At 46.2% G+C, this 18,552-nt stretch overlaps 1 protein-coding gene across 7 annotated transcripts in view; it reads left to right on the top strand.

Moving 5' to 3' along the window:
- Positions 1-16,421, top strand: part of Ncaph (non-SMC condensin I complex subunit H) — a 37,687-nt gene extending 21,266 nt beyond the window's left edge. For 4 of the 7 annotated variants that reach the window (XM_048810342.1, XM_048810341.1, XM_048810339.1 and 1 more), the window contains exons 10-18: positions 1,731-1,879; positions 2,488-2,594; positions 3,154-3,276; positions 5,548-5,658; positions 6,155-6,337; positions 10,841-10,957; positions 12,332-12,423; positions 12,754-12,829; positions 16,024-16,421. In XM_048810342.1, coding sequence (XP_048666299.1) covers positions 1,731-1,879; positions 2,488-2,594; positions 3,154-3,276; positions 5,548-5,658; positions 6,155-6,337; positions 10,841-10,957; positions 12,332-12,423; positions 12,754-12,829; positions 16,024-16,089 — 1,024 coding nt within the window. In that variant the 3' untranslated portion in view covers positions 16,090-16,421. The other 3 variants (XM_015499730.2, XM_015499731.2, XM_048810340.1) reach the window with 2 other exon arrangements.
- The last annotated feature ends 2,131 nt before the right edge of the window (positions 16,422-18,552 follow it).

Below are 18,552 nucleotides of genomic sequence, written 5' to 3'. Positions count from 1 at the left end.
CTGGTAGGACCGACCAGGGCTGCAGGGAAGGAGACCCAGATGTTGGAGGAGGAGCCAGAAGAGAGTCTTCCTGGAGGGGCTGGAGAAGTTCAGAGGGGCAGGCCTTGAGAAATGGGCAGACCATGGGCTTGGTGGTCAATTGCTGCATGATGAGACCGGGCAGCAGGATGAAGGAATTTTTGAGTGAGTGAGCTCAGGGAACCCTCGGGTCTCTGTGCAGCCGTGGTCCAGACTCTCTGGAAGGGAGCCAAGCTCCCCATAACCTTTGTCTGTAAATATCCAACACCAAAACTAGCAGCAGAATGTCCAGGAGATGCTCCTGAAGCACTTTCTGCCTAGAGTTGATCACACAGCACATTCGTTACTTGATGGCATAAGTGAGGCAGCAGGTTTGTGCAGCACAAACTTATAACTAGACACACTAGACATGTAATTTTTTTAATTTAATTTTTTTTGGGGGGGGTAGTAGGACCTGAACCCAGGGCACTTTACCAGTGAGCCATATCTGATTAACCCTGTCCCCCCTTTTAATATTTATTTTTTAGTTATAGTTGGACAAAATACCTTTATTTCACATTTTATTTTTACGTGGTGGTAAGGATCAAACCCACGGTCTCGCATATGTGAGGCGAGTGCTCTACTGCTGAGCCACAACCGCAGCCCTCCCTGGCCCTTTTAAATTATTGATTTTTGAGGTAGGGGCTCACTAAGTTGCTTAGGGTCTTGCTAAATTGCTGAGGCTAGCCTTGAACTTGCAATCCTCCTGCCTCAGCCTCCCACGTCTCTGGGATTACAGGTATGGCCACTGCACCCAGCAAGTTTATTTTAATTTTTTAAATTAAGTTTTAAATACGTGATAAATATGTGAATACAGTTTTCTATATTTTTTAAAGATTATTAATATAAGGCTAATGTCCACTTAAAGCTTTTATTCACGTACTCTTCAGGGCTTATTTTAAAAGAGAATGGTTCGATACTAGTGTAAAGCCAGGTCTGAAGCCTCCTGGCTGCCTTTACTGTTAGAGGGCAGTGCGGCAGCACTGAATGCTTCCCGGCCCTACGGAGCCCTGAGAAAGCTCTCTCACATATTTAGTCCTCTTCCAAAGGTGAAAAACCAAACCAACCCACACTGCCATGTTGGCAGGACACATAGACCCACCCCATACAGCCAAGAGTAAAGCTGTGTGAACTAACAGGTTATGAAGGGGGTCGCCAAAGCTTTTGTGGGGCTAAAAGTAAATTGGAATAACATTTCTTTCACTGTGAGTAGGAGCACAGCAGTGTCTCCTGAACGCTGGTTAATGGTGAAGAATTAACAAACACTGGTCATCTTGCATGGCAGGAAGCCTTGTGTGTGCAAAGACCCCAAGGCAGGTTCAGCTGGCAGATCGGCTCCCTGCTCTGGCATTATGCCAGCTGCATTGTCGTGTATAGAAACTTGATTTCTCTGTACTTCTGTGTGATGGTCTCTCAAAGGAGTAGGTTAGCATTTATGAAACTCTTATATAGATACAAATATTAAAAATATGTATATATTATCAAAGTAAGAGAAGCAGAAGCGCTTGAAATAAAACTAAGGGATTGTTAATGATGAAGTGTTTATATTGGACTTAGCCCTAGAAACGCTCATTTGCAGAAAAGTGTGTCTCCAAGGACCTGCTTTGTATGTAAATACAGCATTGTACTGCATGTACTTTTGTTGTGCAAATAGGATTTCATGTGCATTACAGGGAAGAAATGATTTCCCTTGGGGACGGAGACATCCAGACCATGTGCCCTCTTCTCTCCATGAAACCTGGAGAATATTCCTATTTTAGTCCCCGGACCATGAAGATGTGGGCTGGCCCAGATCACTGGCGCTTTAGACCTCGACACAAACGTGCGTACTCCTAGGTGGAACTTCAAGACAAGATGCAGAGTAGATGGCAGCCGATCAGCACTAGCCAAGGAAAGGAAATGTCAAGCACTGTCTTCATTGCCTCCCAACGAGCTGTAGAAATGCACAGAGGAGCCAGCCTCCTGATTGCAGGCAGCTGGCCTGGCCTGGGATGAAGGGTTCACAGAAAGGGCTGGAGGGAGAGGAGGTGGCTTATGGCCAATTCCTGCACGAGGAACTGGGACTCCATGGGGAGAGTGATTACCATGTCAGGAAAGCTGGGCTTGGGATGTCACTCTGTCTGCTAGTGTTGGCATGACTGCACATAGCAGAATAACCACCAGGCCCTGTGCAGCCCTCAAAGCGCCTGCCAGCCTTCTGTGTTTGGCCTTGTGGATTGGAAGGAACTTAGCATACATTTTGGATGTGTTAACCAAAACACAAATTCTAAGTTTAGGATAGAAATGAGCTGTGTGAGTGAGTATTCTGACTGCAGTTGCAATGTCATTTGCAGATACGATGTCATTTGCAGATGCCATAAGGCTATCTATAGAGTTTGTAAGATGAAATGATTTGGCCGCAGGTGACATTGACATCTGTGTTTTCTATAGAAGATGCTGTTTCCCAATCAGAGAACAAGAAGAGGAATTCAAAGAAAGATTTTGAAATGGACTTTGATGATGATATTGATTTTGATGTATACTTTCGAAAAACAAAGGTTTGTGCTGGATTTGCTGGCGTTGTGTTTTCTTAAATTATTATTTGCACTCCTCTTTCTGTTTTTGATGTGATTTTGAAAACTTATTATAAATTTAACTGTTAAATAGTTTCATTCTTCTTTGTTCCTTGAAGGGACTGTTGAGAAATAGACCCAAACTCAGTGGCAGAAAGAATTGAGTTTAGAGTAAAGAGAATAATGTCTATCAAAAACCACTCTTTATACAGAACCAGGGGCTCTGTGATGGTAGGTTAATGCTGCCCAGCCCTTCCTAAGCTCCTTTCAAGAAAACCAAAAAGAAACTGGTGTGGTAGTGCACGCCTATAATCCCAGCAATTCCAGAGGCTGAGACAGGAGGATGGCAAGTTCCAGGCCAGCCTCAGCAACTTAGTAAGACCTTGTCTCAAAATGAAAAAAGGGCTGGAGATGTAGTTCAAGGGTAAAAGCATCCCTGGATTCAATCCCCAGTGCCAAAAACCCAAACAAAACAATCACAAAGATATTTGACTGTTATTAAAAATGCCTAAAAACAAGATTTATATATTTTTTAAATTAATAGGCTGCGACTGTTCTGACCAAGTCCACTTTGGAGAACCAGAACTGGAGAGCCACCACTCTTCCTACAGATTTCCACTACAAGATCGACACGCTGGTCCAGCTGCACCTCAAACCAGGCTTAAGGGTAAGACCACCGTCAGCAGCCTGCAGCCACGGTCAGCATCAAGCCTCCTGAGGGCCCTCAGTGGCCAGTGATGGCTGGGGCAGTTGGCAGTGCCTCAGAGACGGGTGGGTGAGGGGCCTGTGAGGGAGATGCACACCAAAGTCTGGAGATGCCTGCTTAGCTCGAGCGCAGAACAGCGCGTGGGGCGAGCAATGGGGAGTTGTGGCAGGGTTCAGAAATTCTTGTTTCTCGATGCTCTCGTGCTCTTGTTGGAGTTCGGATCTACCCTGCAGGTACTCTGTGCAGTCCACGTTGCCTTGCTCATGGTCCAGGTGTAGCAGCACAGCCATGATGCCACCTGGGGCCACATCCCTAGGAAGTTCCCTGGGGCTACACATTCTGCCCTGACTGTTCCCAGCACCTCTGGACCACCTGGGTTGTGCTTGGCTTTCTCTCCACATTATTTACCTATGGCTTTTCTCACAGTGCTAGTGACAAATGCATGCCCTTGTGGTCAGGGGAACCCAGCAGTGGCCATGTGAAGCTTCATTTCATTTGCCCCTCTGCCCACCTGCATTCCTAATTGTCCTTCTCTAGTGATGTCAGTAGTAGGAGCAGTTTCCTCTCTTTCTTTTGCCTGTTTCTCTACAACCTCAGTGTTACGTATACATGTACGTGTATTTCCCTGAATCCACTGATATCTCACATTCTGCTTTTATAGACCAGCCATGATGTATTTTTCTTTCTGGTCACTATTGTCCACTCAGCAGAAATGTTCTTACACACACAGAAAGGAGCAGAGTGGTGACAGTGGGGAGGCTGGGGGCGGGGGTCAGCATGCCTCAGGTCCCAGAAGCAACTGGGGTTGAGGTTCAGCAAGGCCCCGTGGACGAGAGGGGATTGAGGCTGAGCCAAGGTGGGTGCAGTACAGGTCCACCACTGGACGGGACCTCGTGAAGGAACTGGCCATAAGCCACCTCCTCTCCCTCCAGACCTTTTTGTGAAACCTTTTGATAATGGACTAGGCAAGATTTGCTTAAGAAGAAGCATCTAGCTCTTTCCCTGACTGCATCCACTTCCCTGACTGACTCCACTCAGTGGGAAGAGTGGAGAAGAGTGAAGAAGGAAGTCACCATGCTTGAGGACTGTTTGCTGTTTTGTTTTTCTCCATAATTGTTCCTTATAGAGGAAAGAGCCTGTTCCTGCCCATCCTCAGGAATCTATTCCCTGGTACACAGAGCGACAGGCGATGAAGATCTCCCCTCTTCCCAGCAGAGCCCCCCAGGAAAAGGACTCTTAAGCCCTGGAAGCTTGGCAGGGACAGGCCAGCTGTGCCCAAAGGGGGGTGTTCCAAGTGGAGAAGGACGTAGCAGTTGTGTCATGTGAGGGACAGTGCAAGAAAGTGGGCGTTTCTTAACTCAGTAAATATTTTGTCATTTAATATAATTTTTGGATTGTATAGCAAAAACACTTGAGTTTTTGTGGATGTTTTCAAAGTATAGAATTATACTAAAATATTCAGTGTGCTTTTGTAAACTGAACACACCTCCCCCAGCATTTTTCTCACCTGAGAGACATATATCCCAGCTGAAAACCACTGGTGTAAAGACCAGTGGTTGGGAAGGCTGTAGTCCACTGGTATTTCCAACAAAGGAGGCCCTGTTCTGTGAAGCTCCGGAAGGCTGAGCAAGATCCTGTGGATGCAGTCAGGGAAAGAGCTAGATGCTTCTCGCTGTTGCTGTCTAGGGAGCAGGGTTGCCCTCCGGGGTGGGTCAGGCTGCCTGTGAATTGTGATCATATGTTTTCTCTCAGAATTATTCTTTTTTTTTTTTTTTAATTTGTTCAACTTAGTTGTATATGACACAGAATACATTTCACTTCATCGTACATAAATGGAGTGCGGCATTTAAGTTCTCAGGTTGTGCACGGTGTAGATGCACCATTCATGCAGCCATACCAGGATTATTCTTTCGGAAATCTGCAGGCAGCGTTTCCAACTTTTGTGTTTAGTGAAGAACCTTTTTTTTTTTTTTAATAAAATTGTGCAGAAGACATAATTGCAGACCAGAAATGGAGTTCCTCCGATTGGATTGGAGGCTCTGAGCCCTGTGCCCCAGGCTGGCTGTGGCAGTTGAGAGTTGCTGGACTAGGGGACCTGTCAGGGCCCTTCTAGCTCTAGAACCGGGGAATTATAGGAGATGGAGCATGGGATGCAAACTTTATTTCTCCAACCTGGTGCATTAGCTGCCTTTCTAGGACTTGATTTTGAATTTGTTCTTTTTTTAATTTTAGTTACTAAAGATGGCCCCAGGCCAGAAGGCAGAGACTGAGCATTATGAAGAAATTGAAGACTATGATTACAACAACCCTAATGACACCTCCAACTTTTGTCCTGGACTACAGGTAAAGGTGGGGACAGCTCTGTCCTTGCTTCTAAGTGGAGGGTGCTTTCTTCCCATCTCATCACCCGCCACTGTTGTTTGTTTTTTGTTTTGGGCGTTGCTGGGGATGAGACCCAGGGGCTCGTCCATGCTAGGTGGTCCCTCTGCCCCTGAGCTACTCCCTGTCCCCCTCCCTATGTTATATTGGTGAGGGTTACAGATCATGCCTTCAGCGTTCCAGGGTGCTTTCTGTAAAATGAGGTCCTATGTTGGCTGGATGCTACAGGGGCACCGCCGCCATGTGATATTGAACTCTTGCTCTGGGGGTCTTAGGCTGATAAGAGACATGTCCCTAGCAGGGTTTGTGTGAAACAGGAAGGAGCTAGAGGTCTGTCCTGACGTGACCTGCTTCACCACTTCTCGACTAGTTCTTGCCTCCCTCATGAGGAATCTGTTTCAGGGCTGTTTCTATGCCCCAGACATTTCCCCTAAACTTGAAGAGCTTTTTCCTTGTCCAGGCTGCTGACAGTGATTACGAAGAGTCAGATGACTTATGTTCAGGAGACGTTGGGACCTTTGACCACACATCCGATCCCTGCCACACACCTAAGACATCACAAGAAAACGAAGACGCTTCTGAAGGCCATGAAGCAGATATCACAACGTATGGGGAGTCCAACCTGGTGGCTGAGCCTCAGAAGGTGAGGCGAAGCAGTTGAGAAGTACATTGTATGTCTGAAATCTACTTAATTTGCTGCTGCTGCTGCTTTTTTTTTAAGTTGTACATGGACATAATACCTTATTTTATTTTTGTTTTTTTTTTGGTGGTGCTGGAGATTGAACCCAGGGCCTTGTGCATGCAAGGCAAACACTCTACCAACTGAGCTGTATCCCCACCATCTTTTTTATATATATATATATATATGTTGTAGATGAACACAATACTTTTATTTATTTTTTTAATGGTGCTGAGGATCGAACCCAGTGCTCTACCACTGAGCAACACCCCCATCTCCTAATTTGCTTCTTTACGTGAATCACATCAGCCTGAGCTTGATTTTTTTTTTTTTTTTTTTTCCCCCATTTTCATTTACAACCTGTGACTCTCTGAATAACAGAGTCTTTAAGGTCCTAAGGAGTAAGCTGGTGCCAAATAGGTTTCTCCAACGTTCTTTTCTCTAAAATCCTTTTCTTTAATTGATTTCTAATATTTATTTACTTTTACTTTGTTGTTGTTTGTGTCTGTGGTACTGGGGTGGGACCCGGGGCCAATGCCCTGCCATTGAGCCATGCCCCAGTTTCTCAAGTCTAGTAAGCTGATCACCCAGTGGAGCATGTGAGTGAAGGCTGCAGACTGCACATGCAGGGGGATAGTTGTGTGGACCCTAAAGTCTTGTCACCTCTTGTCACATTAAATTAAATCACCCCATGCTGTGCTCTTATCTTGGGGGGGGGGGGGGGCTGGCTTGTGCATCTGTTAATTCCTGACCCACGTGTCTCTGAACTGGAATTACAGGTTAGTGGTAATGTAGATTAGTCTTTTTTAATTTTTTTAATGCTTTGAGATTGACTGTTTTTATTTTTTGGCGGGGATGGGTATCTGGGATTGAACTCAGGGGCACTTGGCCACTGGGCCACATCTTCAGCCCTACTTTTTATTTTATTTAGAGATAGGTTCTCACTGAGTTGCTTAGCACCTTGCCTTGCTGAGGCTGGCTTTGAACTTGTGATCCTCCTGCCTCAGCTTCCTGAGCCGCTGGGATTATAGGCGTGCCCCACTGCACCCTGCTCTTTTTTTTCTTTTTCTATCAGAGCCGTATAGTTACACATAGTGTTGGGGTCATCCCTACAAAATTATATGTGCATGATAATGGATTTTAATTCGTGATCCTTCCCTTTTCCTTCCCCCAATGTAGATTAGCCTTTTGTTTATTTGTTTTTCTTTTATTGGGGTAAAATTGAAGAACAATAAATGCACATATTTAAAGTATGCAGTTTGATCAGTTTTGACATGTATATAACCAATATAATCAATATAAAAAGCATTTCCATTATTTTTTTAAAATTTGAAATCATGTGGACTGTTTCTTGCATGATTTATTACATTAAAAATCAATCACTTTAGGATCTATAGTACCCCACTCCCACATGTCAACTATTTCAAAATTAAATGGCACACTTATATATATATCTAAGAGGTCAAGGAAGAAAACGTAAGAAAAGTCAATAAAAAGTGCTTTGAAGTAAGTGATAATTAAGACTTAAAATATAAGTATTTCTGGGATGAAACGGTACTCAGATGAACATTTGTAATTTAAAGTACTTGTATAAAAAGCTAGAATAACAGTCAAATTATTTTCAAATTATGTAATAGAAAGGAAAAAATAAGAATAGGAACTGGGGCTGAAACTCAGTGGCAGAGTGCTTGCCCAGCACATGTGAGGCACTGGGTTCCATCCTCAGCACCACATAGAAATAAATGAGTAAAACTAAGTATTTAAAAAGAAAAAAGAATAGGAACAGAAATATAAGAAATAGAGAAGAAATAATACAGCTAAAATTTGATAAAAATCAAACAAGTCTAATTAAGAAAAAAGCAAAAACATAAAAATTTATACCAACGGAAAGGGAGCTTTCAAAATAACCTATAGATGCTAAAAATATGTTAAGGTAATATTACTATTGCATGCCAGCATATGTGATAGCTTAGGTAACATGGTCTGTGTTAGAGAGGGATCCGTGTGCTGCTGAGAAGAAAGTGTATTTAGTCATTGATGGATGAAATAGTCCACATATCTGTTATGTCTAAATTATCAATTGTATTTTTTACTTATATAACTTCTTTATTTAGTTTTTGGAGGATCTATCCAGTGGTGACAGAGGCATGTTAAAGTCACCCAGTATTATTGTTTTGTGGTCCATTTGATTCTTGAGATTGAGAAGGGTTTGTGTTTATATGTATGTAGATGCTCCATTGTTTGGGGCATAAATATTTACAGTTGTTATGTCTTGTTGATGTATAATTCCCGTAAGCAGTATGAAATGTCCTTCTTTGTCCCCTCTGATTAAATTTGGCTTGAAGTCCACTTATCTGATGTGAGGATAGAGACCCTGCCTGTTTACGAAGTCCATGTGAGTGATAGGGTTTTTCCCTTCTTTCACCTTTAGTTTTTGCCTATGAGGTGAGTCTCTTGAAGACAGCATATTGTTGGGTCTTTTTTTTTTTTTTCCTAAACCTAACTCTAACAAGGTTATACTCTTTAAATATTTTTTAGTTGTAAATGGACACAATACATTGTTAGTTTTATGTGGTGGAGAGGATCAAACCCAGTGCCTCACAAGTACCAGGCAAGTGCCCTACCACTGAGCTGCAGCCCCAGTCCTGGATCTTTTTTTAATCCAATCTTCCAGTCTGTGTCTTTTGATGGATGAGTTTGGGCCATTAAAATTTAAGGTTATGGGCTGGGGTGGTGGCTCAGCGGTAGAGTGCTCGCCTAGCATGCATGAGGCACTGGGTTCGATCCTCGGCACCACATAAAAACAAACTAATGTATCCACCTAAAAACTAAAGATACATAAATAAATAAATATTTTTTAAAAATTTAAGGTTATGATTGCAATATGATTTATATTCCTGGTCATTGGGTTTATTTCTAGTTTTTGTTTTTAATTAGTTTCTCCTGTGGTTGATTGTTTCTTTAGTGTAGTTCTTCCCTTTGCTGGTTTTCACTGTTTTTTTTTTTACTTCATCTTCATGAAATATTTTGTTGAGAATGTTATGTAGTGCAGGCTTCTTAGTTGCAAATTCTTTTGATTTTTGTTTACCATGGAAAGTTTTAGTTCATCTTTAAATCTGAAGCCTTATTTTGCTGGATATAGAATTCCTAGTTGGCATTCATTTTCTTTCAGAGCTTGGTATATGTTATTCCAGGACCTCCTAGCTTTGAGGGTCTGGGTTGAGAATCAGCTGAGATATGAATTGGTTCCCCCTTTGTAAAGGGTTTCCCCCATTGTAGGATTGTACATTTCCTTTGGTTTGTGTCTCCACGTCTTCATCTATCCCCATAAATCTTAAATTTGGTCTTTTCATGTTATCCCATAGTTCTTGGAAGTTCTGTTCATGGTTTCTTAACGTCTTCTCTCTGTGGTCAATTCTGTTTTCAAGATTACATATTTTGTCTTCATTGCCTGAGGTTCTGTCTTCCAGTGGTCTAGTCTGTTGGTAATGCTCTCTATTGAATTTTTAATTTGGCTTATGGTTTTCTTCATTTCAAGGATTTCTGCCTTTTTTGTTTTTTGGGGATTTTTTTTTTTTTTTTTTTTTTCCCACAATCTTTGCCTTTTTACTGAAGTGATCTTTCTCTTCCTGTATTTTCTCTCTGATTTCATTTCTTATACCATCCTTTACCTTGCGGACCAGTTTAACTCTATACATTGTAAACTCCTTCCCTGACATTTCTTCCACAGTGATGTCAATGGATTTTGTTATTGGAGTATCTTGGTTTGTTTGAGGCTATTTGTTCCCTTGCTTTATCATGTTGTTTATGTGTCTACCCATGTAGATTAGTCTTGATTGAAAAGAATTTGGCTTTGACTTGAGGGACTGGGTCTTACCGTGTCCAAAGAGGACTCTATAACTAGGCAAAACTGGATTCCTGCTTTATTTGAACACCAGACTTGGTGGGGTTTTTTTTTTTTTTTTTTTTCTTGGCTGGGGGTGGGTGGGGTGGTACCAGGGATTGAATTCAGGGGCACTCCACTGAGCCACATCCCCAGCCCTATTTTGTATTTTATTTAGAGACAGGGTCTTGCTGAGTTGCTTAGCACCTCGCTTTTGCTGTGGCTGGTTTTGAACTCATGATCCTCCTGTCTCAGCCTCCCGAGCCGCTGGAATTACAGGTGTGCACCACCATGCCTGGCTATCAGACTTATTTTTGCAGTAAACTGATAGTAAATTTGTCCCCCCACATTCCCTGCAGTAGTAGGGATTGAGCCCAGGGGTGCTCTGCCACAGAGCTACACCCTCAGCCCTTTTTATTTTTTGAGATAGGGTTTCATGAAATTGACCAGGTTTGGCCTAGTATTTATTTGCAATCCTGCCTCAGCCTCCCAAGAAACTGGGATTACAGGCATATTCTACTGTGCCCAGCTTATAAATGTTTTTATCTTCTGCTTAGTTTTACTTTGTCATGTGCTTATTTCAGGTAAATAAAATTGAAATTCATTATGCCAAGACTGCCAAAAAGATGGACATGAAGAAGTTGAAGCAGAACATGTGGCGTTTGCTGACAGAGTTCTCCAGTAAGGAGGCAGACGCAGAGGTAACAGTGCTCCGTGGCTCTCTAGGAGCCCAGCCTATGGGCAGGAGGGCTGACATCTGTGGCTCCAGGATGCTTGGGAGTGGTCAGTGGTTTCACGGCAGAGATGCACTGAGAGCACAGGGAAGACGTCACACCTGTGAATAAAGTGGACCCACAAAAGACAGTTCAGAGGGCAAGCTGGCCCCTGGGATGTGGCTGTCACATAGCAGCTGTGTAGCCATTGACCAGTGCTGCCAAGATGAGCAAATGAGCATCCATTCACTGCTGGCAGCAATTTAGGTTAAAATGTGACCTTTTGGGAGGATAAATCATAACCATATTTCAGGTGCTATTCAATATTTTGATCTAATACTTTTTTAAGTTGCAGATGGACATAATACCCTTATTTTATTTATTTATTTTTTTTAATGTGGTGCTGAAGATCAAACCCAGTGCCTCACAAATGATAGGCAAGAGCTCTACCACTGAGCCACAGCCCCATCCCTGATCTTATACTTCTGATTTAGGGAATGTATTCTTGGTGGGAAAGTAGTAGAAAAATAATTATGTTGTCAGATTCTGTTTCTCCTTGAGACCAAGTTGAAGCCTTGATTAACTTGGTCCAGGTCAGTTTAACTCTCAGCTAGACTGCTTTCCTCCGCTTCTGGATCTTGCTTGCTCAGGGAATATTCTGAACCCTACGAATTCAGCCTCCTTTTCATACCTTCTCCTTGCTGAGAAGTGAAAAATGTATGTAGTTGTGAATATATCCAAAAGTTTCACTGTGTTAGTCAGTTTTTCACCATTGTAACAGATGCCTGAGATGATCAACTTGTGAAGACACAGGTTTTCTTTTGACTCACAGTTTTAGAGGTTCTGTCCATGGTGGGTTGGCCCCATTGCTTTGGGCCATGGTGGCGTATCAGGGCCAGACACATGGTGGAGCAGACCTCTCATTTTGTGGCTGGAATGTGAACAAGAGAAAGAATAGGGCTTAGGATTCCAGTGTCCTTCAAAGGCATGTCCTAAAGTCCTGAAGGTCTCCCACTAGCCCCCCTCTGAAAGTCTCCACCATCTCCAGTAGACTGAACCTGGGAATATTAACATTTTGACCTTGGGTGAACATTAAGATCCAAACTATGGCTGGGCACGGTGGTGCACACCTGTAATCCCAGCAACTTGGGAGGCTGAGGCAGGAGGATCTTCAAGGCAGCCTGGGCAACTTAGAGAGACCCTGTCTCAAAATGAGAAATAAAAAGGGCTGGGGATGTGGCTCAGCGATAGAGTATGAGTTCTTGGACTCCATACCCCACCGTATCACAAAAATTAAAAAAAAAAAAAAAGAAAGTGAGCCAGCCTTCAACGCCTGATCTCTAAATATGCTTCTTCTGTCAGGCAAACCATAGTGAAACCAGAAAGGAAGAGGCCTTAGTAGAAGTGGCTAACAAGAAGATGCTGAGCGGGCTCACAAGGGACCTGCAGAAAAGGTGTGTGCTGGCAAACTTGGGGGTCCACAGGGGCTGAGTGCTTGGTGGAGCAGTTTGTGGAAGGCCCTCTGCTCACAGCCTGCCGTGGGTGTTTCTCCATAGCAGCTGCTGCGTCCGCTCCACGTTGGAAACCAACATTAAAAGCCCCTTCTCCTTGCCAGTGGCTGGAGTGCGACAGAAGATATTTTATTTCCAAATACAAAACTAGAAAACCTGCTTCTACGATGCAGTTGACATGTTTCTGGGTCTCGGTAGTGTTGTCATCGTATCTGTCTGTCGTTCCTACCCACGGAGAGCAGGGACCAACTAAACACTGCCCCTCTTTTCCAGCCTGCCTCCCCTCATGGCCCAGAACCTCTCTATACCTCTGGCCTTTGCCTGCCTCCTGCACTTAGCCAATGAGAAGGTAGGTCACCCGGCGCAGTACGGAGAGCCTGAGTGTGCTGTTTCTGTGACGCGGAGGCGGGGTGGGGGGCTTCTCATGAGCTCTCCCATGAGCAACGGTCGGGGATCCTGATTACACCGCACCTTCAATTCAGAGGATTAACCAGACGCCTGAATCCACACAGAAGACCGTCGGATTTGACCGCAGTGGAAACAGTGCTGAGGGCACAGGTGGGGAAGGCTCGTGATGAAATCATGCCCAGTCCCTGTCCCCGGGAACATAAACGCTTTGTCCTTCACTGGGCGTTAAACACTTCAAAAGCCAGCCCCTCTTAAAACCAGAGTCAGGACATGTGGAAGACATAGCAGGAACACGGTGATAGTGACAGGAAGCCACCACAGGAAGGGGCAAACATGGGGGAATGGCCAGGAGAGTGGAGCCGAGAACAGCGAGGAGGCCTGGGAAGGAGCGCTCTGTCACGAGCAGGGGCTTCTCAGGTGCCCCTGGCTCAGCGTGGCAGGCTCCTGGTTGTGCCACACTGGCTGCAGCTAGACAGCTGGGGAGTCGAGAGCAGAGGGTGCCATCTTCTCAAGCCCACAGCTTGGGCACTGCTGGACCCTTGGCATCCTGGTCCCCTGCCAGCTGGTCCACACCCATGAATTTTGGCATGGCCAGGGCTATAGGCTGGGCCATGGCATGTGGGGTGCCACCACTCCTGGGCTGGGGTGCCACGGGTGTCCTCATGTCCCACCACCTCAGCCTCTAAACCTCCTTTAGGATAGTGCCCTGCCCAAGGGAGTGGTGGACCCTGGAGGGTGATGCTGGTCAGAACACTGAAGTGTGATTGGGAGGGGCCGTTAGAGTTTAGTGGAATGACAGCACAAGTGGGGTGTAGAGGAGGCACCCAAGCTATCCTGCATGCCAACATGTGACCTTTGGCCTCGTGAAATGAGCCTCAAGGATTGGCTCCGAGCCCAGGCCGGAGAGAGCTCCCCTTTAGGGTCAGGGTGCCTGGTAGTGCAGCTGCCCCCACCCCAGGTGCACCGCCACTGGGAGTCTGGGCCTGTTTTTCTCTTGCCCATTCCTAAGCTCACGACCTCACTGAAGAGGACACTATCCAGCTGACAGAGCTAGTTGTGGTTTCAAGTGGAGAACCGGAAAAGCTCAGGAGAGCCTGAGCTAGATCTGAGCCCTGCTTGTCTCCAGGGCTGACCAGCAGCGCTGCCTGATGCTCCATAGCCACTGAGCTGGGTGCAGGGTACACACCCATGAATGATCTTAGATACCTGGGAGGCTGAAGTGGGTGGATCTTCAAGGCCAGGCCAGGCCACTTGGTGAGACCCTGACTCAAACCACAGAAGGGGCTGGGGATGTGGCTCAGTGGTAGAACAGCCCTGGGTTCAGTCTTCCACGCTTCAGAAACAAAACGAAACTGAGGCCTGAACACAAGAACCCGGCTTAGCTCCCAAGAGGGACTGGTGATGCACCCAGCCCCTGTGGATGGCCATCACCCGGGGAGCATTGAACTCCCATGGCTGCTGGGTGGGAATACAGCAGACGGCGACTGGTTCTGTGGAGAGGTGCTGTGTCCTCTGCAGAAGCCTGTGAAGGGAAGGGTGGCCGTCACACTGGACCTGCCCCAGATTGTGGGAGGTGCTCTGGGAAGTTCTCCTTGTGGTCCTGATACATTCTGAGCTATCTAATGTCAGATGGATGCTTGTGAAGTAGACAACAGATACATAGTTACCATTTCCCTAGTAAGAAATCTGCAGGTGGCTCTGAGGAGGATTCCCCATCTGAGGGCAGCAAGCCACTTGTCTGACATGGAAAAGCATCATGGCTGGGCTGGGCTGGTCAGGCGGGGCTAGAGTCTCATCCTGCCTCTCTCTTTGGAGGGAAGCACCTGCGGATCTACTGGATGTGTCCTTCCAGCACCCAGGATCCTAGAGCAGAGGGTGCCTCCCAGGCCCAGAAACCCTTCTGAGTCCCATTAAAAAAATTAGCAGCCTCCACTCCCCACTGCTCAGGAGGCTGAGGGGGGAGGCTAGCTTGAGCTCAGGAGTTTGAGGCCAATTGGGCAACATAGTGAGACTCCATCTCAAAAACACAAGAGTGTTACTGATTTCACCCAATTGCCCCAGTCCAAGGATCAGTCCTAGGCTGAGCGTCTGCCCAGAAATCTGCCCTTCCCTGGAGAGCAGCTTTACGGCAGGAAGCACTTCTGACTGGGTCGCTGCGGCCCCCACTGCTCTGCCCCCAGCTCTGCTCCCTCCCCAGGCTTTGTGCAGTGTGCTGTGGCCAAGTCTCCAGGGCCCCAGTGCGCTCAGCATTTGAAATTTGGCTGTGACCTGAGGCTCTTGCTGGGGCCTGGCTTTGGACTTTTGAGATGAAGTTTGTAACATTGGCGGTGACATTTACGACGGTAGTCCGTAGGGTCTGTGATAACTCAGAGCTTAGAGATACCAGAGGAACATTCTCAAAACCCTTCACAGCAGAAGGGCTTTTCACCTTGGCTGTTCTCTAGCCTTTCTGCCTCTGGACTCTTCATCCACCACCCTGGTAAAGCCTCCCCTCAGACACACAGTGTGGTGGGGCTCGGGGTGCGGGGATGGACTGGGCCCTCTGCCTCCAGGGCTGGCTGGTGGGCTTAACCTGAGTGACTTGCAGATGCTGAGCTGAGATCCTGCAAGGTGTGATCTAAGCTCCGCATCTTAGTGCACAGGGGCAGGGATGTTAGTGACATTAGGTAGGAAAGGCTTTGGACAGTTATTTAGGCCTGAGGGAAAAGCTATCTGGGATGCAGGTGAGAGAAGGTAGGTGATGGGTGGGAGGAGAGTTGGGGTGGCCTGTGCAGACGGGAGCAGGATGGCTGCCACGACTGAGGCAGAGACGGATTATGCGGCAGCGGGTGCTGGAGGAGGTGCAGGTGGCATGTCATGTATCCTGGTGGCCTCCCTTCTGCTTCCCTCGGCTCCTTCAAGGTGCGTAGCCCAGATCATGGGCCTTTGCAGTGATGGTGTTGCAGGAACCAGAGCCAGAGAAGGCTGGCTTTCTGCCTTATCCCCTGCAGGTGGTAAGGACCAAGAACCAACTTGATCATGCAAGTTACACTTGCCGTGGTTTAATTGTCCTCTGACTGTGGGACAGACCTTGTTCTTTGTAATCACTATCTTGTCACTGCAATTAGAATTTATTTCATGATTCTTTATTCTCAGTATACCAACATCTGGCTTGATCTTCCCTCAGAACCTGAAGCTAGAAGGAACAGAGGATCTTTCTGATGTTCTTGTGAGGCAAGGAGACTAAGTGCCCTGTGGAGGTGGCAGCTGGAGGCCCATCAACCCCTCGGTGGCCAGGACATCTCCACTCCAGTGGAGGAAGATGCCAGGGTTTGTACCAAGCTGGAGCCAAATCTGCTCTTTATGTCCGTGTGTAGTTTTAGTCTCCTAAATTGGTCTGTGATCTTCCACACTTTACTCTTGTAGAAAATTATTTTTCAGTAGGCACTCAATGTTGTCCCTGAAGAGCTGCCTAATCTGTGTACATAGAACACATCAGATATACACTTATAAATGTATATACGATGTTTAAAAATAAAATCATTCTCGCAAAATGTGCCCTAGATATTTGACATCAGCATGAGACCTGGCATTACCCACGGGGGATGCTCCCGGTGGTCCAGCCACCCACATTTTGGTGTGAGGCAGGAGCGCTGAAGGACAGGCCAGGTGGCCTGGAGGAAAGATGAGGTTGATGTTTAAAATCATGACTCTACTAAAAGATGGTGGCAGTGGTTGATGACAGCTGGGTGCCCACTGACCCCTTCTGTGGGCCCCTCACTTGGCTTCTCTGCATCCCTGTGGGAAAGAGACTGTCATCATCCGGGTGTACCCAGGAGGAACAGGGAACACAGGGGCGGCCCGCTACCTGTCAGAGCTTGGCCTCGACTGGGGTGTGGCTGCAGAGTCCTCGTTCCTGGGCTCGTGCTCAGCTGTGGATGAAGATCAGTGCCAGAGTTGAGCGCCCAGCTTCCCCAGAGTCCACGTGCCCACCAATGCAAAATTTCTTCCCCTACTCTTAGGGACTTCTTTTGCAATTTGGAACAAGACTGGTATTGATCCCAGTAACCTCGACTGGGTCAGGCCCAGGTATGCCCCAGTACCCGTCACCACTCACTAGCAGAGCCTAGATCTCGGACTCCAGGCCAGGAGCGATGGAGTGTGTAACTGGCGATTATTCCTGATAACATCACAGTCCCCTTGCCTCAGGAATGTGCTATCCAGATCGTATTTGAGCTCTTGCCCACTCAGCTCCACTGAGTTGGCTAGGGGCTTGTGAATGTGCTACATAGAAAAGGCCACCGTGCCATGGGGGCAAAGACCCACTGGACCTGTGGGGTTGGGGACTCCAGCACATTGCCCTGCCAGGTGAGCCTTGAACTGCTCACTTGCTTTGTAATTCTGGGAGTAGAACTAATGTCCTCCCCCGCCACACACACCCTCAGAGTGGCTGCTGGGCTGGGCCTGAGCTGCCTGTGTCTGTCTGTCTGTCTGTCTCTCCCTCTCCCTCTCTCTCTCCCCTGCCCCACTGCCAGCTTCTTTCATGACTCCCCTTTCTTTTCCCTCCACCTGCTTCTCCCAAGCTTCCCTCATTTACATGCTTGCTGCGTCCATTACAGTGAGTCTGGCCCCATATAACAGGAAACCCAAGTAAGTGGGCACTGAGGTCTGAATGTGTCTGCTCCAGAAACCACGTCGTTGAAACCTGGCCCAGAGCAGCAGTGTTAGGTGTGCACTGTGCAAGTGCACAGCTCAGGAAGTGGCGCCCCTGGTGACCGGGATTGTTGCCCTTATAGAAGAGACCCAGAAGTTCGCCAGAAGGTGGGAACACAGCAAGAAGGTGCATCTGGGGCTCAGTGGCAGAGTGCTTGCCTAGCATGTGTGAGGCACTGGGTTCAATTCTCAGCACCACATAAAAATAAATGAATAAAATAAAAGTCCATCAGCATTTAAAAAAATTTAAAAAAAAAAAAAAAAAAAGAAGGTGCCATCTGTGAACCAGGAAACAGACTGCCAGCCAGCGAATTTGCTGGTGCCTCCATAATAGACTTCCAGCCTCCACAACTGTGAGCCTTAAGTTTCTACTGTTCTTCTAGTATAGCGGCCTGAACACACCAAGACAAGCTCACATGGCAAAATCTTCATTTCAGTTACTAGAGTTTTCAACCATAGGATTTTCATTTTAAGGTTTTTATTTCTCTTTATATTCCCAATTTCTTCATAGATTGCATGTTTTCCTTTAATTATTTGGTGTTTGTTTGTTTTGTTTTTTGGTACCAGGGATTGAACTCAGGGCCACTCGACCACTGAGCCACATCCTCAGCCCTATTTTGTATTTTTTTTAGAGACAGGGTCTCACTGAGTTGCTTAGCGCCTTTTGCTGAGGCTGGCTTTGAACTTGTGATCCTGCTGAGCTGCTGGGATTACAGGCATGTGCCACTGCACCCAGCAATTATTTGTATTTTAAATTCATTGAACATGCTTATAAAAGCAACTCTGAAGTCTTTGCTGTTTCCTACACCTGAGCCTTGTAGCATCATTTGATAGCTTTTTGCTGAATATAAAGTTCATGTTTATGTTTCTCTTTGCAGGTTTAGTCATTTTTGTTTGAAACTTGGATATTATAGATAAAATGCAGTGTGTGAGTACCGTCAGGTTCTTCTGAAGGTGCTCGCATTTTCAGAA

Source organism: Marmota marmota, unplaced genomic scaffold, assembly GCF_001458135.2.
Source record: "Marmota marmota marmota unplaced genomic scaffold, marMar, whole genome shotgun sequence".
Lineage (NCBI taxonomy): Eukaryota > Metazoa > Chordata > Mammalia > Rodentia > Sciuridae > Marmota > Marmota marmota.
Note: the sequence above shows the minus strand (reverse complement) of the source record. Positions and strands in the feature narration are given on the sequence as shown.